The sequence below is a fragment of the Epinephelus fuscoguttatus genome, linkage group LG22 (genome assembly GCF_011397635.1).
Source record: "Epinephelus fuscoguttatus linkage group LG22, E.fuscoguttatus.final_Chr_v1".
Taxonomy (NCBI): Eukaryota; Metazoa; Chordata; class Actinopteri; order Perciformes; family Serranidae; genus Epinephelus; species Epinephelus fuscoguttatus.
In genome coordinates this window covers 34,149,277-34,177,254 of record NC_064773.1, presented here as the reverse complement: position 1 = coordinate 34,177,254, position 27,978 = coordinate 34,149,277, and the positions used below count along the sequence as shown (strand labels likewise).

General features: G+C 39.6%; 1 protein-coding gene across 1 annotated transcript; it reads right to left on the bottom strand.

The window, feature by feature from the left end:
• Positions 1-19: 19 nt before the first annotated feature.
• On the bottom strand, positions 20-27,357 carry LOC125883018 (carnitine O-acetyltransferase-like). The gene is made up of 8 exons (XM_049567124.1): positions 27,221-27,357; positions 24,823-25,095; positions 23,052-23,170; positions 21,080-21,133; positions 20,107-20,257; positions 10,031-10,205; positions 2,969-3,069; positions 20-91 (listed from the first exon to the last, which is right to left on the bottom strand). The coding sequence occupies exons 2-7, from the start codon at positions 25,087-25,089 to the stop codon at positions 3,014-3,016; spliced, it is 822 nt and encodes a 273-aa protein (XP_049423081.1). The 5' UTR covers positions 25,090-25,095; positions 27,221-27,357; the 3' UTR covers positions 20-91; positions 2,969-3,013.
• Between the last annotated feature and the right edge of the window lie 621 nt (positions 27,358-27,978).

Here is a 27,978-nt window from a genome sequence, read left to right as displayed (position 1 = left end):
GTCCGTCTTGATCTCAGGTGTGAGGTTGAAGTGTAATTTCTGGGGCAAGGGTAAAGGCTCCATGGGGGACCGTATCACCTCTGGTTTTTTCCTGTTTTCACACACAAGAGACAATCAATCAATCAATCAATCAATCAATCAATCAATCACTTTGTCAAATGAAAAAATACAATTTTAGTGAAATGTCATTTGTCAGTTTCATTAATTTGTGCACAAGATTATGATATTGGGCAGTCTTTGGCAGGGTCTTCCTTTAGGATCCTTGTGGACTGAGGATAGAAGCTCTTCCTGAGCCTCACAGTGCTGGCTTGGAGTACCCGGTTCCTACTTCCTGATCTCAGCAGTGAGAAAAGGCAGTTATTCAGGTGGCTGGGATCTTTAATGATTCTCCTCACTTTATTCTTGCAGGCCCTGGTATAAACATTCTTAAAAAGGGCAGAGCAGCACCTATTTTATGTTTAGCTAAACAGACCACTCTTTGCAGGGCCTTGTGTGTAGGGCCTTGTGGTCCTGTTCCGTGCTATTTTCTTTACTATGCATTGATGTTCCCCTATCAGGACGCTTTCAATGGTGCAGGAGTAAAAATTCCTCAGTATTTGATGGGATGGTCGCAATTTCCTCAGTCGTCTAAGGTAGAGCAGTCTCTGCCTTGCCTTTCTCCCCACGGAATCAGTGTGCAATGCCCAGGTCAGGTTCTTACTGATGTGGAAATCAAGATCCTTTCTTCTGTCCAAAGATTACTTTCAGGTCCTTTGTCTTATTGATGTTCGATTGTGATAAATATGTCAGGTCTCTTCATTAACATCTTCATGAGTTTTTATCATAAAAACATTAAAATATATTGACAGAAACCTTGTAGCATGTCATTTGACTCTTAAAAATGATGGATCTGAGCTGCCTAGCTTCGGGAGGAAAAAAGAAGAAAAAAAAAACAGCAAAAACCAACAATGTTGCTTCAATCGAGGTAATAAAAGGATGCTGGCATAAAATTACGAATTGTGTGAATTCACAATTTATTTTACCACTCTGTTCATTTTGAAAAAATTGATGCAGCATATTTAAACTTAAGAACTGCATTGCTGTACACTGACACTGTTCCATTATGAAGAATACATAGAAATCACTTCAGTTTTTGGGCAAATCAACGTGAAATGGATGTTACTGATTAAATGATATCTGTGATAAATACTAACACACTAATCACAATAACGTTATTCATATGCAAGTAAATGAATGCTCCCTGCAGTTTCATCAAAGGCTTTTTTTTTAGCCAGCGTGAACAAATGGACCAGAGAATAGTGCAAACACACTCAGCAGTTCATTAAGATCAACAATAACCTTTACAATAACCAAAAAATTTGACTAAAAGTATTGACAAAAATTGATCTAAAATGTCCAGACTTTTCATCAACTTTAACTGGACTAAAATGATGAAGGTTAAAAATGACTAAAATGTGACTAAAATTAATGAGCATGCCCATCTGAAGACTAACTGCTGCAATACATGGGACATGGATGTGGCACAACACGTCTTCTGCAGCACGCCCGCAGCAGAGCTCATTCATTATAATTCACTGAAGCTGCTACAATGACCATGGAAGCCATAGTTTCCTGCGTGGGACTCCCACTCAGCCTTGCTTTTACGTGGCTATCTTTTTTTAAATCTGCACAGCTCAGGGGCCATTTTAATGAGTGAAAACTTCTTAAAAGTGCATAACAATGAGCACAATCTGTTTAAGAAAGACTTTTACAGCCCCCCTGCTTTAGCAGGGTCTGCTGGGTGTGTTTTTCCCTTTTATGTCTGTGGGTGTTTCTCAGTGTCAAGGAAGGATCCACAAACGGCCGAATTTGAAGGACGTTACATCATCGACCCTCACCGAAGGACTGTTCCAATGTCAAGGATCCTTCCGAGTTTCACGAAGGACTGAGTCCTTCTTTCAGAGAAATTCGAAGGATGCATTTGTGGATCCTCCGTGGGTATAGAATCCCAACAATGCTTTGCACAGTAAACGATTTGCTGGAAGTGAGGGCCTCTTCAATGAAACCTGCGCCAGTGGAGCTCGGCAGGATTTACATAAATATGTCATTTATTTGGATTAATGCATCCATGAGTTTTTATCATGCAAGCGTGAAAAAAATATTGACAGAAACATCATAATTTACACTTTCTAATGTGTCCACTGCTGAATAATGACATTTTTTTAAATAACGTGATTTAGATAAAACCATAAAAGTGTTAAATGAATCATTCACAGCAGAGATGGAGCACTAAGTGAGAGCTGCGCAGCTCATCAGATCTGCTATTCATATTACTGTAGCGGTGTGTGGTGACACACACAGAAAATATGTATTAAAAAAGGATCACTGTTAAATGACTGATTCTGTGTGTGAGTCTGTTTATATACTGTAAATGGTAATTTAGAACTTTTTCAGCTGTAGTCTTTACTCCATTACTCGACTTACTCTTAAATATGATCCAGAAGAGAGAGACTTTTAGGAAGAATATATCTTCCTAAAAGTCACATGATTCTGACAATACTGATACATGTGTTTAAAACTGTTCAACAACATTACAGAGTGCCAAAATTATCACAGTAACTGAAACCCCCTCAGTCTGCTGAGGGTTAATGATGATCACATGGGGACACTTGTTAGCCTGTTCCAATGTGTGTTCACTGAATGCTAGGGAGGACTCTTGCCTTGCCTCTGCAGGATCCTTCCTAAACACTGGAAGGTGTGCCCCAGCACATCCAACAGCTACAGACCAATAACCAGGGGTATGGTGTTATTTGTTTATGTACCAGAGCATTGTATGTATTGTAGCCATATAGGTAGTTGCACAAACACAGGAATCATTCCACCTGTCCATGCTACAGCAGCATGCAGTGATTTAAATCTCTATCTGTACACTCTGTCTCATATTAAACTTTTAGTTATTTAAACAGCAAATCAAAACATCTATACTTACATGATTGCTGTAAAATGTTCACACACGGACGCGTGGACGATACCATCAGCAACTGTACACATGAAGTTCAGACCGCATGTCCCATCTTCTCCAATAATTAACTGAAAAAAGGATAAAAACACAATCAGCATTAAATTCCTGATCCTTATGAGTCTGATTGGTCCTGTATGTGTGACTGTGTCGCTGAAGTGTGAAAATAGTGTCTTCTGACAAGAAGGGAAACTTAGGGTGACTAAAAAGTCATGAATTATTTTCAAAATGACTCAACCAAAAACGAAACCTGCTGCTGTGCCACTCTCTGTTGTATCCCCATTTTGTAATTTCCAGTTCTGTCTTACACTACAGTCCTTGCCATCGCTAACTTTACCATTAGTGGATAGAAATAAACAGTCCCCATGACTCAGGATATCACCAGTTATAGTAGGCATTGCTAGCACAGTGACGAAGACCTGATCTTTTCCCCGGTTTTAACACCTGCGAACACAACCTGTCTGGTTTTGTTTGCCCTCACTGACTGGCTGCCTGGTACTGACCTCCGCTCTAAAAACTGAACAAGGAAATGCCTTTTTAACTTCAATGGATCTTACTTTTTCACATCTGGGTACAGAACTGTTTTGGCAAGCCTATACTGCTGCATTCAAAGAATTACGAAGGGAGCAGTGTGCTCTTTAACTCTTGCTTTTACTTTATATCCTGTTCTTGTTTGTACAAGCTGAGTAAGGAGTTGGTTACCAATATCCAGCAACTTCACACAGCCATTGGAGAGAAGTGGGCTAACATTCCAATGGCACAATCAACAAACTGATCAACTCTATGTGAAGAAGATGTGTTGCACTACATGAGGCAAATGGTGTCACACCAGATACTGATTGATTCTTTGGGGTATCTGTGACAAAAAAAAAAAAAATGCATTTCTGTAGTGCTAGTCATACAAAATCTTAATTGTTTTTTCAAGACAAAAGTGCACATTTAAGAGTGGTCTTTTATTGTGACCATCTCAAGGCACACCTTAGCTTTAAGCTGCAGTTTAATCACCATATTGGTATACACATCTGTCAGGGGGATTGGAAAAGGGGAAGTGCCTACTAATAAGGATTTAACACATTTGCAACCAAAAATGTGACTGTATCTATTGAGTGCATTAAAAAAGTTTTATATATTTTAACTTAACCCTGTGAAAAATGGGAGGAGAAACAAAATGTTGCAGGTCAGTTTTTGTTCAGTGTAGTTATGCTTTTGTTGAACATTGTTCCCACTCAATCAGTAAATCAATATGTTGCCTATTTTCCACAGAAGTTGAGATGGGGCTGAAAGAAGAAATCCTTGGTACTGATATCACTGCCATTATAAGACAATATGACAAAAGCACAATATTTAAAAAAAATAATAAAAAAGTTTAATATAAAAATAGTGAGAGCAAGAAAGGCAGAGATTGAAGTAGAAAACAGTTGAACAAATCATAATATTTGTTTGTGTGGGTGTGTATGTGTGTGTGACAAAGGTAGTTTTATACCTGAAACATTTGGAAGTTTAAATCTGTTAACAATTGAAAAAGTAGAGGTTGTGGTTTCAAAAAGAGCTATAAAGTGATGCACCAATCAGAAACAGGCAAGAAGTGATGGAGGTCTAATCAGCTGATCAAAATCTGCTATCTGTATCCAGGCATGAATATTCAGTTGATCTGCTGACAACACACAAGTACTACTTGAAAAGACATCCAAATTCAAAAACTGTGAGGTGTATTGCTGAAATGTCTTCACTTTGAGCATCCCAATACTCTGCTCAAGATGTTGACATGTCATTTGTCCTAGTGCTTAAATGGGCATATCAACTGAAAGAAGACAAAAATATCTACGTTTTGATATATAAATTGTGTATGAAGAGTAGAAACTGCGAGCATTACAGGAGTTTAAGTTACTTTTTTTCTTTGTAAAAACAGAGAGGCAAAAGGGTGTTAGAGTGGGGGATGTCTTCAGTTCCGTCACCTACTCCAAGCAGTGCCATACACACCTATAATTAACTCAGAAAAGGTCTGAAAACAGCATAAACCTGTGATAACATACAATATAAAAATTGCCAAAGATATCAAAAAACTGAATGATAGTTTATTAGTTCAATCTTATAACCTGTTCAAAGTGTCAGTGAAGTCTGTATCTGTATCTGCAGAAGCAGATATTAAGTTATTTATAAAGTTGAGTGTCATAAGGTTTTAGCGCAGGTCAAGGCTATTTTGTCCAGCACCCTGGCAAAAGCTGCAGACTCTAATTCACCAATTGCTCTGGTTGTGGTTTCAAATGATGTAGGGATCAGAGCTGTCCTCCTTCAATGTAAATTTTCTTGTGTCGACTGGAGCATGGTTTATTTTAAATTTTGGGTCAAACACTGGGCTCAGGGTCACCTCAGGGTCATACACACCAAATGTGGTGTTTTTTTGTATTTATTTTTGTATTTTGTAATTATTTGTTTGCTTTGGAGATGTTCTTTGTGAAAACAGGTTTTATAGCCTTTGGAAACACAGCTTGAAATAGTAAAAATGCATATATTATATCAAAGTCGAGTGTCTCATTAATCATCCACAAAAGTCTGAGTCATTCATAACTATTTGAAAACCTGGTGTAAAAACAGTTCATTTTGCAGTTTAGTAGGGCCATAATGGTACATGTATTTGTGTCGAACCGTTTGGTATGCGACTTCGGATCGGCACGACCCTGTACCGAATTATTGGGCGCAGGATATTATTTTATTTAATTTTGTTTTATTTTAATTCCGTTTTTGCGAGCCGAACCATTTAAAATATCTAGTTCCCCGACAGACATAATTGAGTGATGGACCAAGTCCCGTAAATCTCCGCTTTCTCTTTGTGCAGCGCATTCTCACATTTTGACAACATGGCAAGTGAGCCTGACGAACCTGAAGACCCGCCCACAAACCTTAAGTCCTCCGTTCGGAAACACTTTGGTTTCAGGGTAAAATACGAAGATGGAAATAAACAAGTTGACAAGACAAAAGCAGTGTGCCGACACTGCAGAACAGCGGCCGGGTATGTACTTGGAAACGCGTCTAACATGCTAACGCATCTAAAGCTACACCACCCGAGTTTAACTGGCACGACTAGAAAAAGCAATCTGGTGCAAACTACGATATCGTCATCGTTTAAAAAGAAAGACCATCGCGCTAAAGAAATAACCAACGCCACTGGAGTTGAGTAAAATTGTTTAAGCTGCACTTTAGATATAAGCATGTTTTGTTTACTGCATTTTAACAAAGTGGGAAAGCTAAGTAAGTTCCTAGTAAAACTGAATCTGAGCAGGCTTTAAAGCTGACCAGCTGCACTATACTTTTTATTTTAATTGAGTAAAACTGCAGAAATGTATATTTATATTTTTCATTCAAAAAATGTGTTAAAAAAACAGCAGGATTTTATTTTTCACTATTATATTTCTATTTTCATTCAAACAATGTGAAAAAGCAGGATTTTATATATATTTGTTTCATTCAGAAATTGTGTAAAAAGAGTTAACTGCTGTGGTGGTATGTTTTAATAAGGTTACCAATAAGTAAAAGATATTTAATAGTTGTCTATTTTTTTCATTACTGTACCGAAAAAAAAACGAACTGTGACTTGTGTACCGAGGTATGTACCGAACCGAGATTTTTGTGTACCGTTACACCCCTACTGTTGAGACCACTTGCCAGGACAGAGTGGGCGTGGCAGATAACGCTCTGATTGATAGCGCCCTCGTTTTGATTGACATCTCCCTGGCTCAGCAATGGCTGCCACAAATTTAATCCAGCCATATATGTTTGAGCCCTCTGATGATTCAGAGGATGAAGCAGAAGCCCTGCCAGCTGAAAATGATTCCTTTCAGGTGGTCACTGAATGGTAAGTTTCAAAATGTTTTGTGATTCATATTAATGTTACTTCGTAGAATAGTTAGCATAACTTTTACATGCAATGTTAGCTGAGATGAATGAAACCGGAAGGCTAGCACTTTGTCTTTCTTCATTGAGATACGTTTTCAGTGGAAACAAAAATCTGCTCCATTTTTCTGATAATAGCCTTTTTCATTCAAACACATCCAGTCTTAATAGATTAAATATGTCTTTACTCTGACACACACACAGACCCTCAAAGCGGGAGAGACTAGAAAGCTGTTTGTTGGCTCAGACTCAAAGAGGCAGATTTAACTGGAGCAGAAAGGTGTTGTTGCACAGCCACTGGGCGGCAGGATGAGACAACTGATGGATGATTTATATTGGTTTGGCATTTATTGCATAATAAATCTCAGAGATAACTACGGCCAAATCAAGCCTAATTTTAAGAATGTACAAAAACTTAAAAGACAGATATTTCGAATTTGGATGGAAACTGATTTCTAATTGTTTTTACATGTTTAATATTATGTACATAAGACCCTAAATTACATAGTGAGAAGGCTATTGTGGATTTTGGTTTCCAGAGGCTTTAACACTTTGTAAGTCAGGAAGTGTTTTGTTAACAATTCTATTGAGAAATGCATTCTGTATTAAAACATGGCTGTAATATTTGTAATATCACCTGAAGCCCCTTGTCAAACCAGCGGTTTCCACTGTTCCACTGGCTGCCTCCTCCATGCAGCATCTGACGAAAAGAACTACTGCGATACTTCTCATTAGACTCTGAGGGCCTCGCTCCATCCAGACACACTGAAAAGATGCTGCTTTGGATAGCCAACACCGACTCTTTGTTGGTCTCAGCAAGGACATGCACACAGAGCAAACTTTGTGTTATAATGTAATCAGACTGCAACACTTTAAGGAGGGGAGAGCTGTGTGATAAAATGGGAGAATTGTCATGATGATGTTAAGATATGAAAAATACTGAATTGTGTTACCACTGTAACTCATTGTACCTTAAAATAACTCAAAGATGGCCCCTAATGCTCCCCCTTTAAAATAAGCAACTGTACACTTTAACTTCAGAGGAAAATATTTTACCACTACATCTACCTGACAGATAAATGTTACTGGTTATGTTGCAGATTCAGATTTTTACTCATTTTTAATCACTCAGATTTTACTTTTGAAATATGATTCATTAATAATTCAGTTCAAATTATCCAGCATTATATAAAAATTAAATCTTGAACAAACTTGAAGTAAATTTAGGTAAATTGTGCAGGGTTTTGACTAGGCCTGTTTTTCCTACAACTGCCAATAGCCTACCAGCATTCTCAGAGAAAGGCTGAAAATAAAACAGGGCAGTTTGCCTGGGGGTCCCAGGCCCCTAGATCACTAAATCCGCCCCTGGTAATAATAATAAAGGCACAGCAAAGGGCAGGCTGGGTGAAAGGACAGACATGGAGCAATGTGTCCCCATATATATGAACAATTCCATCCAAGGAGGTGGAGGGGTCCAAGAAGTTGGCTCCTAAGTTCATCGGACTCGTGCCTTTGCCCTCTGATGTAAAGGTTTCACCACTGGAAGGCAAGGATTCTCTCTCTAAGGCCTCATCTTCCCTGTCAATGGAAGACATCAATGTGGAAGGACTGTCCTTGGACGAAGATGGACTTGGTATCGACTCTGCCTGTCCCTGACTCTCCTACTTAGTCTTTGTGGATTGCTTCGTTGTGTGGCTGCACACTTTGCTTTTGTGTGTGTGCCCTGCAGAATCCACGTGTCATCACTGCTGTCAAGCTCTCTCCTGTCCACAGCTGGCATCGCATTGGAAAGACTGTTTTCTCAGTAAGTACTTGTGGTTTTGGAACCTCAGCTACTCTGACATCTCCGCCTGCCCCCTCTCATTTCCACTGCACACTAGTGAACTGTCTGCTGTGTGTGTGCGCCTGGTGGATGCTAGCATCTCCCCTGTGTGCTGCTTCAGCATTCCATGCAGAGAAGTGCGGACAGATCCTATTCCCCTGGGAGCTCTGAAACTGAACATTGACTCTCTCTCGCTTCACCAGACGGCGCTCCCTGTATTTATTGAAGTGGTGTATTAAAGCTCATTATAAACTGTTCGGCTTGTCCCTGCTGTTGCTTTTCAGTCCAGTCTCAATCAGAGAATAGTTAGAGATGAAATGCCATGGAATCATATACTCAGCTGTCTTCTACAGTCAAAGTCATTCACTACATTACAAGATTGTTCAACTCTGTTGCTGTCACAGTGTTTGCCTTGGTGTTGTGAGAGTGTGAGACAGAGCCTAAAAGTGTGAGACGGTCAGGTGCGTGAAAGTTGGCAATCCTAGTGTATGCTACTGTGTTCTGGGCCACACACAAAGACTACCTACTAAGCTGATGTGCTTGCTATCTGATGCCCCACTGCAAAGCTTTCTGTTGGTACAGTTACACAAACAAATGGTCAGCTCAACATCTGCCTGGTTAGCACAAGCTAAAGCTAAATCTGTTAATATCATTAGATAACATTAGCCTTGTGATGCTAACAGATAGTCCTTTCACTGTGAGTGTGTGGCCTGGGTGGACTCTCATCAAATGTCGCTAAGGGTATGTCTGTATACAATATTGCCATGACAAATATTTCAATATTATGCTAGATTGATATTTTTTTCAGCAGTCCTAACTGTCTCGTGGCAAGGAGGGGCTGCTAATCAATACACTGCAGGTCTACAATTATTATTTTACTCATTTTAGATAATAAAAGGCGCTAAGTGTACATGTAGCATAACAAATGTTAAAACTTGTTAAAAACAATAATGCAGTTGGTTGTTGCAAATGCAAATGATTCAAGTGGTTATTTGCAGATCAAGAGGGGAAGTGAGATCCCATCACAAGCAGTCTTTTGAGACGCATGTGGAGACACATTCCAATACCAGGTGACAGACTTTAAACTGTTCACTTGTGATGGGATCACTAAAGATGCATGACAATACCAGGTGGAAACAAGCTCAGAGTGAAAAAAAAATGAATTCCCCCTCTAAGGTTAATAAATTGTATCTTCTTCTTCTTCTTCTTCTTCTTCTATACCAGGCATGCATGAATGTAGACAATAAGTTTATTTCACATGTTCTCATTAGGTCAGCAGTTCTACAGTTTGACTTGCATTATAACAGAGTTGTTCTCACCCTTGATGAGGTTGTTGTAGGTTTTGCTCCAGCTGTCACGATGCTGGGTGGTGAGGATTCCAACAGGCTCCATGTCGGTCTCTAGTGAGGAGTTGCAGATCCTCTCCAGCTGAACGCAGAGCTGATCAACTGTCAGTGGACTCCCATCACTGTTGTATGCTTCCATCACAAAGAACTGATTCCAGAGGGAAGAAACATGAAAGCAAGACTGGGTTACCACCTGAGCAAAACCCCCAGGAGCAAAGACACTCAGCCATTAATTGTAATTACAACTTGTAATTAATTAAAATAATAAACTGATTAAATTTCACTGTGACCGCTGGTTAGCAAACTGTTCTTAAATCAATTCGTTAAGACTCCATATGGATTTATTCAAACAAAACACAGTTGGTGATTGTTAGAGGAGTGGACTTACTGACTAGATGACTGAAAAGACTAACATCTCACAGTTTTGGTGAGTTTTATTTTGTTTCTGTTGCATTTCAATGGGGTGTGTTTTATGATGAGTTACCAGGACAATTAAGCTAACGTTAGTGTTAAGTTTTCCTGCTTTGACCTCCAGACCGTGGTCAGAACCATGAGGAGACTTTGTTTTCTTCTGAGCTGCAGTTGGTACTCTGAAGTAAATCCACAAGCACACAACTGAAACTGTACTTCACATTTACTTTACATCTTCAGTCTGCTGAGCTGTGGCTGGTTTTGTAACCACTGTTCACACTGTAGAGAGCTTCATATACAGTATATTAGTAAACTGTAAGTATAAAATGAATGGATGTTTCCCTGGCTCTGGCAGCAGCTGTAATCAGAAAAAGCTTAATTCACTGTGCCCTCTGCTGGCAGCTTATAAAGTGGAATGTTAACTTGTTCCGTTACTCAATGTATGAGGTGACAACGTGAATCCATCAGCGCACCTTAAATTTCATGTGACAACTTTGACCATTACTTTAACTAGTTTTTATTGTCTCTCTTGGATTACATACACTTTTAGTAATGAGAGGATCTTTTAGTGTTAAAAAATACATATTAATTTTGACTGAAATATGTGAACTGCACATATCCAAATCTCACTCAGAGAGAGAAAAAAAAAAAAAGCATTGCAGAGCGTTGTTTCTGTGGTCTCCAGCAACACTAAACCCCTGCACTTGCCTGAGAAGATCTAAATGCACAAACCCATTATTTTTTAATAGCCTATGGAGAGAGACTCTCAATATAGCCTGTTCTTTTTTGTTCTTGGGTAACCCTGTTCTGTGGATGATAAGCAAGGTGCAGACTGACAATGGAGGAAATACAGTGAGTGCTGGATGGAGCAGTGTGTGACAATAACCTCGCCCACACGAAAGAGTACTGTTTGCCGTGGTCTAGGTACCATATCTGAAGGGTTACTTTTGGTTCCAAAGGTATCATACTGACAGTGTTTGGTGGAAACAGGGCTTAAATGCCTCACTCTAACTCTAAAACTAAGTTTAACCCTCAAACAGGCCTTTGAAAAAGCGAGGACCAGCCAAAAATGTCCTCACTTTATGTTTTTTTGCGAAAATACACTTTTTGGTCCTCACACACTCACACACACACATACATATTTGCTGCGCACTGAGCTATTCTGCGCTATTTGCAACTCTCGTAAAACATTAGTCTTAGTTTGGTGAAAGACAAAAAACTTGGCGTACAGTTGTATATTTTTCTGTTAAAGGAAAGACAATAGGTATAAGATTAGGCCAAATGGCATTCTCACACTAGTTAATGTGACACACTTTATTCACAAGTTTCTCCAGAAGCCTATAGGCGCTGCCATGACAGACAACTACTTCCGCTATCCGGCAACCTGTTTCCGGTTCAACGCCACTGCTCACACAGCCTGCCGCGCGAGCACGAAAGCAACGGTTGAGCTATGGATAAACAAGCACCATAATTCGTATTTTATTGGAGACATGGGTTCAGGTTCAACTTGCGCCGTTGTCGGCTGCCACAACAACTCCAAAAAGCTCAAGATTTTGTCAGAAACCGTCTGTTTTGAACACCAGAAACTTCGCAAGACATGTCCGTGTCCTGCGCCCTACGCCTTACACACCATGCCGAGCAAGGAGGAGCGCCGGCTAGCTTGGCTTGCGGCGTTGAAACGAAAATATCCTCCAAAGAAAGTTTATGTTTGTTCTTTTCATTTCGTCGATAAAAAGCCCACGGACCTGCACCCCGATCCGGAGCTTTATCTGGGCTACGACCGACCTCCGCCCAAGAAGAGGCGTAAGCTAGTCCGTGGCCGTGCAACTGAAACGGCTCGGCAGCAGCAACAACAACAACAATATGGACCTGGTAAGTTATTTCTTGTTTTACATATATTGTTATTTTCTGTTTTACATATATTGTGTGTGGTTCTGTAGCAGAGAACTTACAAGTAAAACAAACTATTATAAATTATTCACTTATGTTACAGCTGTTTATCTCAAACAGGTAAACGAAATTATAACTTCAACCAATGGATGGTAACATTAACAGCATGAATTACAATTGTATTTAGGTACAATTTCGAGTTACTTTTACTTATTATTTCCATTTTTTTTATACTTTATATTTCCACTTCACTAACAGTACATCTCAGAGGCAAAACATTGTACTTTTTACTCCACTACAGCTTTAGTTACTAGTTACCTTGCAGATTTAATTATCAATATAAAACATACATTAACTGGTAAATTATGATGTATTGTTATAGCTACCCAGCAGCATATAAAGTAATGAAATTCAGCCCACGTTTACCAGCTGCACCATTAAATTTATGAACAAATTTATGCATTACTAATTACAGTCCAATGATATGATTATGAAATGGGCAATTCTGCATGAGTATTTTTACATTTGGTACTTCAAGACCAGTTTATTTTGATGCCAATACTTTTGTACTTTTACTTAGGTAAAATGTTTAATGCAATGCCCTCTACTGGGTTTAACATGTGACATGTCATACTTGCTTGTCTACAGTGGTTACTATCCTAGTGTGTAACTTATATAAAACGAAAAAATGCTTTTTCGTTTTATCTATGACTTCCATATGTATCCAGCACCCAGCCTAATGGACATTGGGATGTGCGTGTCTCTGTTTTTGACATGTTACTAGTGTGTAACTTAGCCATACTTTTGTGTTTTTCAGACTGTACACCTGACTTCTCTTCAACTGCCTCAGACCAGACCAGGAGCTCAAGTCCTGCACATCCCCCTGAACCAAAGATGCACTCGGTCCATACACAGTGGGTGGACCCTGCACGACAGGATCATGATTATTGCCAGACGGCCAGCAGAAAAGACATGCAGGATAAGATGACTCAGTGTGATGAGATTGGCTACTTCCTGCTTCAAAATGATGCTGATGCTTTGCTCTACACTGGTATATCCCTAGAAACATTTAACATTCTTGTGTCAGCTTTGGGGTATGCCAATAATTCATTTACAATGTCTGTGCGAGATCAAGTTCTCATGACACTTATGAAATTAAAGACCAACCGTGTAGTAGGTGATCTGAGTAGACAGTTTCATGTATCACTGAGCATGGCTAGCAAAATAATCTCATATTGGATTGACAAACTAGAGGAAGTTTTGCGACCTCTAATTCCATGGCTTCCAAAAGAAACTATTCGTGCAACCATGCCTGCAGCTTTTAAGAGTAACTTCCCTAATACAACATGCATTGTGGACTGCAGTGAAAGCCTCTTACAGAAACCCAAAAATCTTGATTCAAGAGGGAATCATACAGCCATTATTATTCACATAACACAGTGAAATACCTGGTAGCGGTTGCCCCATGTGGACTAATTATGTTCATTTCTCCAGCATATGGAGGCGATGCAGTGACAAATTCATCACCATGGACTCAGGCATATTAGACTACTTAATGCCTGGAGATGAGGTAATGGCGGACAGAGGCTTTACCATAAAAGATTTGCTGTTTGAGAGAAAAGTAAAATTGGTAATGCCTTCTTTTACAAAAAAACGTGGACAACTAACTGAGGAACAGGTGACAAGCACCAGACGAATTGCACATGTAAGAATTCATGTTGAAAGAGCAATCAGACGTTTGAAAGTATACAAAATATTATCACAGGTTGTTCCGATCAGCATGGCTCCTAAAACAGACAAGATTTTAAGAATATGTGCTGCTCTTGCCAATTTAAGGGAGGATCTCATTCGTGATTAGAAATAAATCAGCATGAAATCAACATGTGCGGACTACTTTTACAGGGCTATTAAGGACATTGTAAAGGACTGTCAAATGAAATGGTGCTGTAATAGTTGAAAAATGGATAGGTACAAAACATGTATGGAGTTATGGATTTAATGTGAACATTCTTTGCATGTTTGTTATTTTGTACAGAATGTGAATATTTTTGCATTTCATTTTACAATGTATAAACTGTATACATTTAGTGTCATCACTTAAAACAATGAATCCATGTCACCTTTAACGTTACTTTGAATTTGTTTAAACTCTGTTGTACAGAATGCAAATACTCATGCATTTCATTTGCATAATATAAACTATGTACATTTAGTGCTATCAGTAACAATTAATTCTTGTCACCGTTAATGTAAAGCTGCAACAATTAATCGATTAGTTGTCAAGTATTAAATTAATCCCTAACTATTTTGACAATCGATAATAAATATTTTTTTAAAGAAAAAATGTCCAAATTATCTGATTCCAGCTTCTTAAATGTGAATATTTTATGGTTTCCCTTGTCCTCTATGACAGTAAACTAAACATCTTTGGGTTGTGGATTTTGAGCTTTGGCAAACAGCGATCATCATTTTCACTATGAATGTCGTTCCGATTCGCTTAATGTATGGCACACATTAATGTTCACGCCACGTGCAGATGTGCACTAAACCTTGCCCATTATTTCAATGTATCTTTGATTTAGCTTAAGCCGTCCTGCAGCATATTCCTCTACAAGCCGAGGTAGCATACGTGAGAAGTAAAAACCTCTCAAGCGCTTTACTAGCTCCGCACAAACACCTCGTCATACTGCACTGTAAAAGAAACATGCTCATTGGGTGTCCAGATCAGAAGTGTAGCAGACTTAAGACCTGTGCAAAACATTGCAAGCTGTACTTGCATGTAGTATCCCCTGCTGCCAGTTTTCTGCAGCTGAAGCTCTCCATCTACTAGCTTGATATCACTGCATTTCTGAGTAAGCTGATTAGTGAGTGAGAGTTGGGTTGGCACAGGACATTTTATTTCGAGAAGCACACGTGTGTCAATGACCCCATCCGGACTGGCAGAGAGCCATGGTTCTTGGACACTTATAACAGTGCCCTTGTGAGTAATGTTCATGCCCTGTTCTTTCAGTTGACGGCAAGCTTTAACTTCATTTTCTTTACCATAGTTAGTAGCATAGTTGCCACGAAAGGAGGGGTATATGTGCTCACAAAGAAATTTGTCACTGCTTGTGGCTGCATGTACAGGAACCTTTTTTGCTGAGCTTGCTGTAAGTCTGATTTTTCTACAGTTGCGCCACAAATCAGATGCACTCTGCTCTCTCGTTTCTAATTCTAGTTGAGCTGCTTGTGCATCACAAACTTCAACATATGCCTGGTAAAATGTCTTGCATGGGTCGCAGCTGAGACCATAACTGTGTACCTGGTGTGGTTGACAAATCTTGTCATCAACTGCACTGTTTCCCCTGCTAGGTTGTTCTGCAGATGGTGAGGCATTATAACACTTTCCTATTAAGGTGTTCTTGAGGGAAAAAAGTGGTTGGATAGGGCTTTGTCTACACTGTCTCTGAAGTCTTTGTGTGACAGATGATGTGGTGTATTTGGGAGTGATTGAGTCACTACAGCTCTACAGTTCACACTGTATTGCTGTTCTGCCCTGTGGTGTCTGAAGTTGATCTGACTCAGACGTTTCGGCTCAAGATTCTTTGATGTCCCTGCATTCCACCTGCGCTGCTCATCTGTACATGCAAGCCCTGTCTTTCCACTGACCACTGCATTCTGCACCTGCAATAATGACATCAATAGTATCTTCATTTCTCCACTTGCTATTGACATTACTATTAAGAATGAACCAGAGGTGGGTAGTAATGAGTTACATTTACTTGAGCAACTTTTTGGATAAATTGTACTTTTAAGAGTAGTTTTAATGCAAAATACTTTTAACTTTTACTTGAGTAATATTGTTCTAAAGTAACAGTACTCTTACTTGAGTACAATTTTGGCTACTCTACCACCTCTGGTATGAACTAAGCATGATAAGTAGATTAGATTCATCTTTATTATAATTCAGATTATTTTATTAATCCCAGAAGGGAAATTAATTTGTCTGTCAGCTCATCTGCCATTCAACATTGAATTATAGAGTCTGATGGCTGTGGGTATGAAAGATCCTACATATACATATATGTGTATGTATATATATATATATATATATATATATATATATATATATATATATATATATATATATATATGGATTTATGGATTTATGAATACCTTCCATAGAATAGCTGCTGCATGGCTACATGATTTCCCTAACCCGGCAATACACGAGCAGCCAACTGTCTCCACGACTCCACTTTCCTTTAGCATGACCCACGCTGTATGTTTAGCTTGATTGACGCTCTGGCTGGGCTCTACTGCTGCCTTCAGAAATAAAAATTCGCCGTGTTTCTTGAACAGTACTGTACCTATTTTGTTACTATGCAGGTAATTATATGCTTCTGTGCTTTTGTAATTCCGTAATTCCTCGCCATCAACACCTTCGGAAAATACAAAGTAATTAACAATGTCGATGTAGCTAACATCGGGCCATTGCTTCATGTCATCTACCCACTCCGTGAGGAGTGACGGGTGAGGCACTGTTACAGAACTGTCCTCACGACTTTCTAAAACAGCTGTACTGTGTATCCACCTCCGATTTTTGTCCATTTGCGTCATATCCATGGCGAAAAGCCGGCGTTTACGGTGGCTTTCACCGCTAGCTCAACCGTAAACACCGTTCAACCGGAAGTGCTTTACCGGTTTCCGGTTTGAAACAGGAAGTCAGGAATCAAGTCAGGAAAAAGGTGAATAGCCCCAACCATCAGATAAATAATCAGACTACTATCATTACACAGACAGCACTGAAAACAGACAGAAAACACAAAATATCAACCACTGGGCACCTCTTCAATATTATAGACCTATTCACCACATTTCATTAAAGGAGAAATTCACAACATTTTAAGTGGCTATCCAGTTATTGTTGATGGTAAATGCAGTCAATTGAAGCAACTGAAGCAGCTGTACTGAGAGAGAAGCTGAACTCTCTAACCCTGAATTCTGAGTTGATGAACCCTGAAATGGAAAACTCTGAGTTTTTGGTTCCAGTACGGCTGATCAGAATTAGATCCATCAACTCTGAGTATATTCACCCTGAGTTAAGCTTGTGCTTGGTGAATAGTTTTCACTGTTATAAAAAAGGACATGCAGAGGTTTAATTCTGAGCTGAGGGTGACTTGATGCTGCATAATATTTGAATGAGGGCAAAAAAACTACTGTTAAAAAAAGAACAACTGACAGCACATAACAGGGGTAACTTTAGACAGCCCCGGATAACAAATTAATATCCAACCAGGATTTTGATTCTGACATACATTAACCTTCATTAATTAATATGCTTGCATGAATTTGCATTTTGACATTGACTAAATCAGTGAGGAAATGAAACTGCATGTCTGGCTCTGTCAGAGGGAGAAGAAAGAGAGAAACTCAGGGTTTGTTGAAGGAAACCTGCCAGTGAGCATGTTAGGTTCAAAGAGTTAGATACAGTGATAACTGACCCTAAATTTAAGTGACCTCTCTTTCCTAAACAGCAAACCCAGACTTTCCCTCATCCCAGGGTTAAGTTACTAAGCCCCACCAGACTCTGACACCACTCTGCCTTGGTCTGGGTCCATTCTCGCTATGGGTGAATCAGACCCATCTGATGCCCCACCAGCTATGAGAGATGATGCATAGTTGAGCCTCAGAGCAAAACTCAAGTCCCAGGCCCATTCTACACTGGAGTCCTGGGGCCTCATTTATAAAACTGTGCACAGGAAAGGTGACCAATGGTGATGTATGAATAAAGCACAGAAAGTGCTTATGCTCAAAAATATCCTGATTTATAGCACAGTGTGCATGCATGTCCCACGCCTGTTTCCCTTTATAAATCACATTAAACTTGAAATCTGGCACAGGTGAGCGAGTGTCTTGCCCAATCCATAGGTGTCTATAAATGGCCAATGAAACGCCCTGAATTAATAGTCATTAACAAGAAACTGCACAAAGAAGAGCATGGCAAATGTAGCGGGAAAAAAAGGTTAAAACTAAACTTCACACTATGTGAAGCTGAAGTTTTTGTTGGGGAGGTTGATAACAAAAAGACAGTGTTGTTTGGTGGACTCAATATGGGCATTACTAAAAATGCAGCGGAGTGGCAGCTGGTGGCAGATGCAGTAAATGCTGCTGCCTCAGACTGTTTCAGAAGTAAAGACGAAGTGGTCCAATATTAAGGTGTTAAAGCTATTTGCAGTGATTTATTTAGACAGAAAACTGAGGGATGTTTCGAGCTGACTGTCAGAGGGTTTCAGTGACTGTCTGAAATAAACAATCTAAATGCGGGATATAGTTACAATAGCTGTTTGACAAACAATCTGATTTTCTTGACTCAAATGATCTCTTAAAATACATCTTGTGTTCATAAACAATGCATCACATCCAGATGCTGGTGCACAGCAGCAGATTTTGGCTGTAGCTGATTTTGATGTTTGTATTACAACAAACAAAGGCAAACCAAGATGAATTACAAACAAACAAATGAAGAAACATATCTGACATGCAGCAGGCATCCATCGCCACTGTGAGTCGCTGGAAGACCTCACTACTTATTTCCATGGAGAGTAAGAGCTTGAGGTTGACAGGTGGATTGGTGCCAGGCAGCAGTGATGCAGATGACTGTACCAGATTGTTGGTGTGAAAAGGGAACTGAGCCTGAAGGTGAAGTACTTAACTTGGTCGATCTACATTCCAACTCTCAACAATTGTAACAAGTTGTGGGTAATGACTGAAAGAATGAGATCTTGCTGAAATGATCTTTGCAGAGTGTCTTCACTTAGAGACAGGGCTAGGGAGAGGACCTGGAAGTCAAACTGCTTCATGTTTAAACAAGCCAGTTAAGGTCATTCAGGCATCTTATTAGAATAGCATTTACCATGTTTTACATTAATGTCCCTGAAGCACTCATATTCACTAGATTCATGCAGACTTACAAATAAGAAGTGACATAATCATAAAAGCTGAACTTCCTTTTGACTGAACTTCAGAGAGCTGATGAGTTCTCTTAAACTGGTTAATATTAGCTTTTGGGGTGTTTTAAATGACCACAGTACAGAGACAAAGGCCAGGAACCTTTTTTTTTTTAGCAATGACTGTACAATTTATTATTGGCCATTACAAAAGTTATGCAATTGTTATAATACGTATAGTTTAAATACAACAATATTAGCCCACTATTTTTAAACTATAGGATGTTACACTACCTTCTAAAACTGGAATTATCATATTGTCTTCTGACAGTGGTATTTCCACTATGCTCCAGTTTGGTGGCAGGTGTAGGACAAATCCTTGTCTTTGATGGACTCTGCTCTGAGCATTCATGTGATTAATCATGTGATCACTTGAGAGCTCCTCCGTTTACCTCTTACACTTTACTGTAAATAGAAGTAAGTTGCTTTATAATGTTCTATTCTCCAAATTTAGTCAAAAAAAGCTTTTTTTACCCCTCAGCTGGCACTTTATGATATTTTGGGGTATTTTATGCCTTTATACAGTAGAGCATAGTAGAGAGATTAAGGGAATAAGGAGAGGGAGAAAGTGGATGGTCCACTTGGTGGATGGTGGATGTTGTGGTTCATGGTCAGGACCGAAATACCCAACATCCCAGGATGCCCTCAGTTGGCTCTTTAAGACAATGTCCAGGTGTTGTTATGTTGAACCAAAACGAGTGTTGTTATGAGCACTGGTCCCAGAAAAGCTCAGGCACAGATGTTTGACTTGTTCCTCACCTGACTGTTGTGTACTACAGCGATGTGTTTCTGGGCGTAGAACTCCATGGTGTCCACTGTCGCACCAGGGATACGGCAGGATGAAAACAGATACTCAAACTGCTTCATACACAGTGGCTTCCCTTTTATGTACTCAGCTGGTAGTGCGTCACTGGAAAAACACACAAACATTGAATACTACCTCAGCCATCAAATATCATTTACAATTCTGGCCATTGATGTCCCTGAAGCTGTCACATCCACTGGATGTTCAGAACCACTTAAAATAATGTAGTTTCGTCTCCATGTTTGACTGAAGTTTAATCTTTTCACCTACAAAATAAGAGAAATGAAAAAGGCCTATACCAGTAAGAGGGTAGTACTGATACAGTCAGCCCACAGTTTACTGTCTGTGACCTGTGTCCTGTGTCCTACGATATAGCATTTGATGCACTCACAATATTTATTGATAAGGTTTGAATTAAAACAAACTCTTGTGGATATTAATGTTCTCAATAAGATGAGCAGGAAAACAGGGTTTTCGGGTCAAGCCATTTCTTTTTTCTATGAATAGTTTTACTATGTCATACTATATTTATTTTTATGTGAAAAAATAAGCATAATAAATAATAAACTGATCCAAACCAAAGATGCACAGATATGAGTGTACAAAGATAGAGAGCAAATGTGGTTGGTTGAACTTTTCCAAGTTCAAGTTTACCTTTTGACTAGCTTAAGACAACATCATTTAAAAAAGCATAGTACTACTTTCAGTCAGCAGTTGAAACCTCTGTTAATGTGCAATTTAACTGCTTCTTCTGGTGTTTAATGTTTTAAGGTGAAAGGAACAAATGAACTGATTAGCTGCAGTTAATATTACAGTTAATTTTTCAGCCACACAGTAGCTGTATTTATAATTACATTGTATGAAACAATAAATCGTGACTGAAAAAATGAAACTGTTACAATGATAAAATATAAGCTGAGTACTCACTTGTCAATCATTGTCTTTAATTCCATTCCAGCTGCTATCAATTTTGCAGCAGACCTGAACAGAGAAAACATGGTTATTTATTTAAATCTTCATTTTTCATTTAAATGTTTGTAAGGAACAATTTGAGAATGAGACTAACTTTATTAAGGAATTGTTCAAATTAGTGGCTTACTTTTTATCCCCTATATAGGTCAATTTCCCAAAACAAAAAAAGTCTCAAGGCCAATCCAAAATAATCCTGGTGTAGTTTATCAGCCTATATAAAGTTACCCCCAGAGCCACAGAGGACATTGTACAACAGACTGAATACTACTCATCGAAAAAACTGAGTGTAAATGTATGTATTTAATAATTAAACATAACTGATTTGTCCAAAGTCATGAAGTCCAAAGTGCTTAATGTTTGTCAATGATTGTACAGTACTGATCAAGTGGAAGCTTTTGATAAAGTTGATCACAATTATATGTCTAGGACACTTTATTGCTTATGGTTTTGGTAAGACATTTTTTCTTCTGTTTTATTAAAGGTTGGTGGTGGACTCAGCCCACCAGTCAGTGTTCAAAGAGGTTTCAAACAGGTTTGTCCATCATCTGTGATCCTATATACTCTCTGGCCATTGAGCGTCTCTTGAATCAGATCAGACAGGGTCTAACAGGGTTAACCTTTTCAGAAACAGTAAATTTAGTTAGCTTGTCAGAATATGTTGGTAATGTCACAGTATTCATCACAGGTCCAACAGAAACTGGCATAATATTGCAGTTCAACACTGGTAAAATGACAGAGTTGGCAGTGGACTTCAGCAGGCAGAAAACACCCCTACACATATTTCCATCAAGGGGTGTATGTGGAAACTGGACAGGACTACAAATACCTGGGAGAAGACAACAAATTGAACTGGGCTAAGGACACTGACGCTGGATACAAGAAGGGCAAGAGCCGACTCTACTTCCTGCTGAGGCTCCGGTCATTCAATGTGTGCAGTACCATGCTGAGGATGTTCTACCAATCTGTGGTAGCCAGTGCCAGCTTCTTTGCTATTGTGTGCTGGGGCAACAGGGTGAGGACAGTCGATGCCAACAAAATCAACAAGATCATCAGGAAGTCCTTTCTCCCTGTGGCCATTAGACTCTACAACTCATTCACCTCAGGTCGAGAGATGAACAGTGGAGAAATGGAGACCTCAGGTGGCTCCTCAACCCATGGGACGTAAAGCACCGTAAGGGGCCGTACCCATGCATTAACCACCTGGAAAATGCGAGGTTGGGCACTGGGCACTACTTTTGTGCCTGTTTTGAGCCAGCTGTGAAGAGCACTGTAGAAACTTGCATCGGAGGTTGCTATGCAACCTTAACACCTTAGCACCGTATCAAACCGTATCAAAGCACATTTACCTGAAATCCTGAATGCAGAGCTAACCTTCATCCAGGTGCGGTTTATAAGTGTGTGGGCATATTGTCCATGGGACAGAAGAAAATCTTTGGCAGCTTTGCACCCAAATGATCAACTTTTCCATATTTATCACGGACTGATAATTTCAGAAGAAGGGAAAGATATCGGTCAGCTTTGATTGATTGTTCCTCAGCAAATGACATACAGTGCGCACTGCTGTATTCTAAAAGTTGAACTCGGTTTATCTCAGAGCGCAGCAGGCGCGCCCTGAGAAATGGTTGCTTGGGAACGCACATGCCACGATGGCGTCACTCTGGCGTTTGAGTGAGCCTGCCGCATGTCTAGATTGAAAACAATAAATTTGAGGTCGCAAAAAACGCGGCATGTGTACAGCCCCTTATGTGATATTAAGGAAATATCATGGACATAATCATAAACATTCTGTAATAACTACACATTCTCGACCTCTTACACTAACTACCTCAGATTTCACATTGTACAAACATATTTATAAGCAACCCACCTATATTTATCATCTATACTAGTAACCTGTGTGTGTGTGTGTGTGTGTGTGTGTGTTTACCTTATTTTTTCCTTTTTATTACTACAGTACTTTTGGGGAAAGATCCCTGCAGAATTTGATACACCTGCGAGAGGCTTTCGCGCAGCAAGAAATCCATTCTTGACAATAACTTCTGAAAACTAAGAACAGTTACAAACTATAAGTGACACACAGAAAAATACAGACAAAGACAGATAAACTCAATTGAGTTTGTAAAGAAGGTGTTTCATGGCGCCTGTACTTCATATTAAATGTTTTTGGACATCTGCTTCTTCCAAATTAGTGATCAAATGGCACAAAATGCCTGAATAAAGTTGGTGGCCAAAAAAAAATGAAATGTGGTTCCAATTTACATGAGCAGTAACAGTGTCTTTCCCTTGTTTTCTATCCCTTCCAGGGTTGCATAGACTGTAGGTGGCTGAATGTTCACTTTGGCAAGAACCCTAAGTGCAAAAGTTAGGGTTTGAATTTGAAACTGGTTGAAACTTAATCTGTAACTGCAACTATAAGTGTATCTGATTGGTGACACATGAGAATACTGGTGGTCACATATTACTGATACAAATCCAAGAGTTGTGCTAAAAGACATCTGTATGACAACTGGGTGCAGCAAACACACCTTGAGCAGCTCTGTCAGAAATGAGACAGAAGCAGAGCTGTATGATTGGGCAGGGTTTTATTCAGTTTCTTTTATACCATTTAAAAAGGGTATTCCAATGAATCAGATTCTCCTCTCATCCAAGGACTGAAACTGATATGACACTAGTGGGTTTGACATGCAATCACAAATGACATTTCAGTTTATTACAACTACGCTGTTCAGTTATTATCTGTTCAGCTCTGTAATAAAAAGCTGTTCATATATTAATATTTTACAATACATGTAGCATTATCCCAAAGACTTTCAGTACTGTAACTTGGGTTTGAGACTGTTGAGAGTGATGACACATTGAATATGTTCAAAAAAATTGACCTGGTGTTATGAGCATCTTAGGTTCAACTAATGACAATAAAGATCTCCAACTTAATCTAAATCTTTGAAAGAAATACAGAGCAAGAAGTATGAATAAACATATGTGATTATGTTGTAGTTGACCAAATAAGCAGGGGGTGACTTATTTTCTTTTAACGTGAAAGTTAATTCAAATGATTGTATTGTAAAATGACTACAGGCAGCAACTGTGCTCTTCTGTCTTTTGATCAGACATTATATTCATCATTTAGTGTATATATTCCAGTGAAACATCAGTTGTATTTATACCATCTCCACCTCTACCTCTGAGCTGGTGCAGTTGCCACTGACCACACCCTTTCTTTCTGTCCCTTTCTTTCTGTCCCTCTGTCTCCAGCCCTGCCCTCATTCTCCAGCCCTGTCCAGCCCCACCCTCTCACTCAGGCCCCATCCTTTCTCCACCAGTTTTGGAGGCCCATTTTGTGCATCTCTTTCCTCATTTCCCAAAAAGTTTCCTCCCTTTCATTTAATTTTGGACCACAGATTGTAATAGACTGAAGTTTATAAGAAATAAATCTGTCATATGTAATTTAACTGTGGTTGAAGAAACATGAAGCAAAAAGTATTATGTAATTATTTGGTCAAGATAAATATGATTTATTTTCTAACCTTGGAGATCTGTATCTATGAGCTCTCCTCCACTGGCAGAATGTGTCTATAAGGTCAGTCCCAGTAGGTGAGTACATAATGAGCTTCTGCAGAACTGCAGAATGTGTGAGGAGGTTACCCCATTGTCTCAATAAATGTGTCTATAGCTATTGGTGTAGTTGTTTGGCTCACCCAGTTCTCAGTGTTGCGTGCTTTCATTTCCAGGCCTCTCTGGAGTCTTTCTCCGACTCCTCCTGCTTTATGAAACTCTTCCACTAGTTTTTTGGTTTGCGTCAACTCATCCTCCTCCAGAATGGGCTCCATATAGCTGAGGTAGAGCTCACAGGTCTGCTGCAGAGGGGGGACAGGCTGACTGGGCAGTTCCTTCTGCTGGGACAGGTTTCTGCCAGGAACTAGGGTCGCTGATACAGGTTTCACCAAGTGAAAGGGCCTCACCATCCCCACCTTTATGCGGGAGATACAACAGTGTACTCAAATACATGTACATGTATGTTATAACTAATTATAATGACAATGGTTTTATTTTTATCAGATATCAGTAAGACCTTATTGTCTTGCACAAAAATGGTTGACATACTTTAGAAACCCCCCCCCCGCCTGTCAAGGTATTGGGTAATACAGGCAGATTGACCTATCATGTAATCAGAGAGCTGTAATGATCAGCACTATGTAAACTCATTTGATAAGGGCTTGACTGAGTTGAATGCTTGAATTCATTTATAAGTAAATGTTCTGCTCTACAGCACATAACATAACAAGGGAATGGAGACCCAGACAAGAATTAAAATCAAAACATAAAATCTAAGACATAAGAATACAGGGTAATACAGTAAGCACTAGTTTTGTGCAAGGATTAAGAAATGTACGTACCCAAATGGTGCTGTTTACTTGCCAGAGCTTTGCTGCAAATTCTCAACATTGTGCTTTCCAAGAAACTCCCACAGATTAAGGCCAAATAAGATATCTTTTTAAAGATACATATAGGTAATGTTTCTGCTATACGAGAGGAGTTGTTAACCACTGCTCTGCTGTCAGCTCTTAGAGACTACTTGACTTCAACTGACTATAAAGACCAGAGAATGTATGTTTGTTGTACTGGACAAATGGATGTTCTACAGTGATGGTTAGGGCTAATCAAACAAAATTAGCTAACAAAATGTTTCAATATCAACGTCCTTGTGTGTGTGTGTGTGTGTGTGTGTGTGTGTGTGTGTGTGTGTCAGTCAGAGTTACAGACTTGTAAATATCAATTTAGACCCCCCTAAAGCAGTGTTTATCAAAATTCTAAATTTCAAGGGCTATCCTTAACTCTGTCAGTGTACAAATGGAACCAAGTGGACCCCAATGGGTCCATTTGGTTCCATTTGTACACTGACAGAGAACCACTGTAAAACTAGCATTAGGAGGCCACAGTGCAGGGAGAGCCGCTGGCATGGAGGTGAGGACATCAGTCTTAAGGTATAAATCGACGTTAAAACAGGCCAAATCGATGTTAAAAAAGGCCAAATTTTTTCCAAACGCATCATGACACTAAAGTCTCACTCTTGTCATTTTCTGAAACTTGGCAGCCCTGTCCATAGCATCAGTTTCAGAAGTATTTGCGTCTTTCTACTGCAGAGACATCCTTGTTTTACTAAATGGCCATCTTTCCAGCAGTGAAATACCCCTTTATGGAGAAGATTCAAACTATGGTTAGAGTTAGCTGGTTAGCTAGCAAGGACCAACTAAGGACCAGCTAGCCCTGCTGCCCCCAACTAAGGCCTGTACTCATGTTAGCTTTTGCCTGAGACCAAGCGGCCATAAATTGTTAGCTTTGCTCTTAGCCTCGGTTAACAAGCAGATTTCCAGAGCTCACATGTTAAAAAGCTGTCCTCATACAAATTCCTCAGCCTCTCTGCTGCTGTTGAATCTGATTGTTGAACTTGTTTCACACAGTTAACAATGTCTTCTTTGTCTCCAGCAAACAACACCTCCACTATTTCCAATGTGTAGCTACAGTTTAACAAGGATGAGGAATGGCGTATTTGGATTTCATTTGACTCTAATTTTGCTGTTTAAGTTTTCCTGATATAAACTGCTTACCCTAAACTGTATAGACTGAAGTTCACTTTGAGATATTTAATCTGAGGTGGGGATACACTCGATCTCTTTCTGATGTCAGGTTCGCTGCATAGACAAGAAATAAAGCTGAAGGTTCAAGTGGTCATCAATAAAGTGTATCCATTATCTACACCCACTTTGTCCAACGAGACAGAAGATGAGGAATGACTGATCATTCTACACCGTATTCCCGAGGGGGGAAAAAGGGGGGCAAAATAAGTGGGAGGTTATAGGGAGTGAGCTGCAGGAAACGCCCGACCGCAGCCTTGTCCTCCCCTGATTTAGAAGTTGTTGCAGTTGTCAGGATCATTCATGTGGCAGAATAAGACAACTTCAAAGTCATAATCTTTTCTTGTCATACTACCAGGCGGGAAGGCTGCACTGAAGCTAACATGTTTTGACTCACAATGGCTTTGCTGATGTTAGTAACTGCATGCAGGAACTGTTGTTTGGCAAATTAAGCGTTAACCTTTCGCTGTTTGCTGTCCTTGTTTATCTTCACAGCAGCAGCTGAGGGCTTTGCCCAGATCCATCCCTGAAGTTATGTCAGTCGCGAACGACGGGAGCCAGCTTTCTTCTGTTCAAGCCGCACATGATTGGTCAATATGTGTGGTGTCAACTGTGTGATCGCGCTGAGCAGAAGGGGGAGGGGCAGGGGTTACAGACATGTACACACAGCACAGTGAGAAAACAAACAGGAGAGAGGGAGATGAGAGAGAGAGAAAGAAAGATGTTACAGGGAGAGACAACACACCGGAAAGGTAAAAAAGTTGAGAAAAGGAGTGACAGCAAAATGGAATTGGAATCATTACAATTACATTGAAAACAATGCCAATGTAAAGTCAATTAGGATCCTTTGTTGTGGTGGACACACGGATTCCCAGAGGGGTATTCCAGAAAGCGGGTTTAGTGAAATCTCTGAGTAGGCTATGTTAACCCTGAAATGAGGGAAACTGGGTTTTCAGTTCCAGAAAGAGAGGTAGGCTAAATCAAACTCTGAGTCAATCACCATGGCAACTGAGTCTGTGAACCTAACCTGCTCGCTGACAAGTTTTCTTCAATAAACCCTGAGTTTTTCTCTCTGTCTCCTCCCTCTTACACGCTGTTTCATTTCCTCATTCATTCAGTCCATGTCAAAGCTTGTATCGAAGGGCATTAATTGGCAGGGATTTACCGTCTGTCACAGTCTAAATACTGCTGGATATTAGTTTGTTACTCAGGACTGTC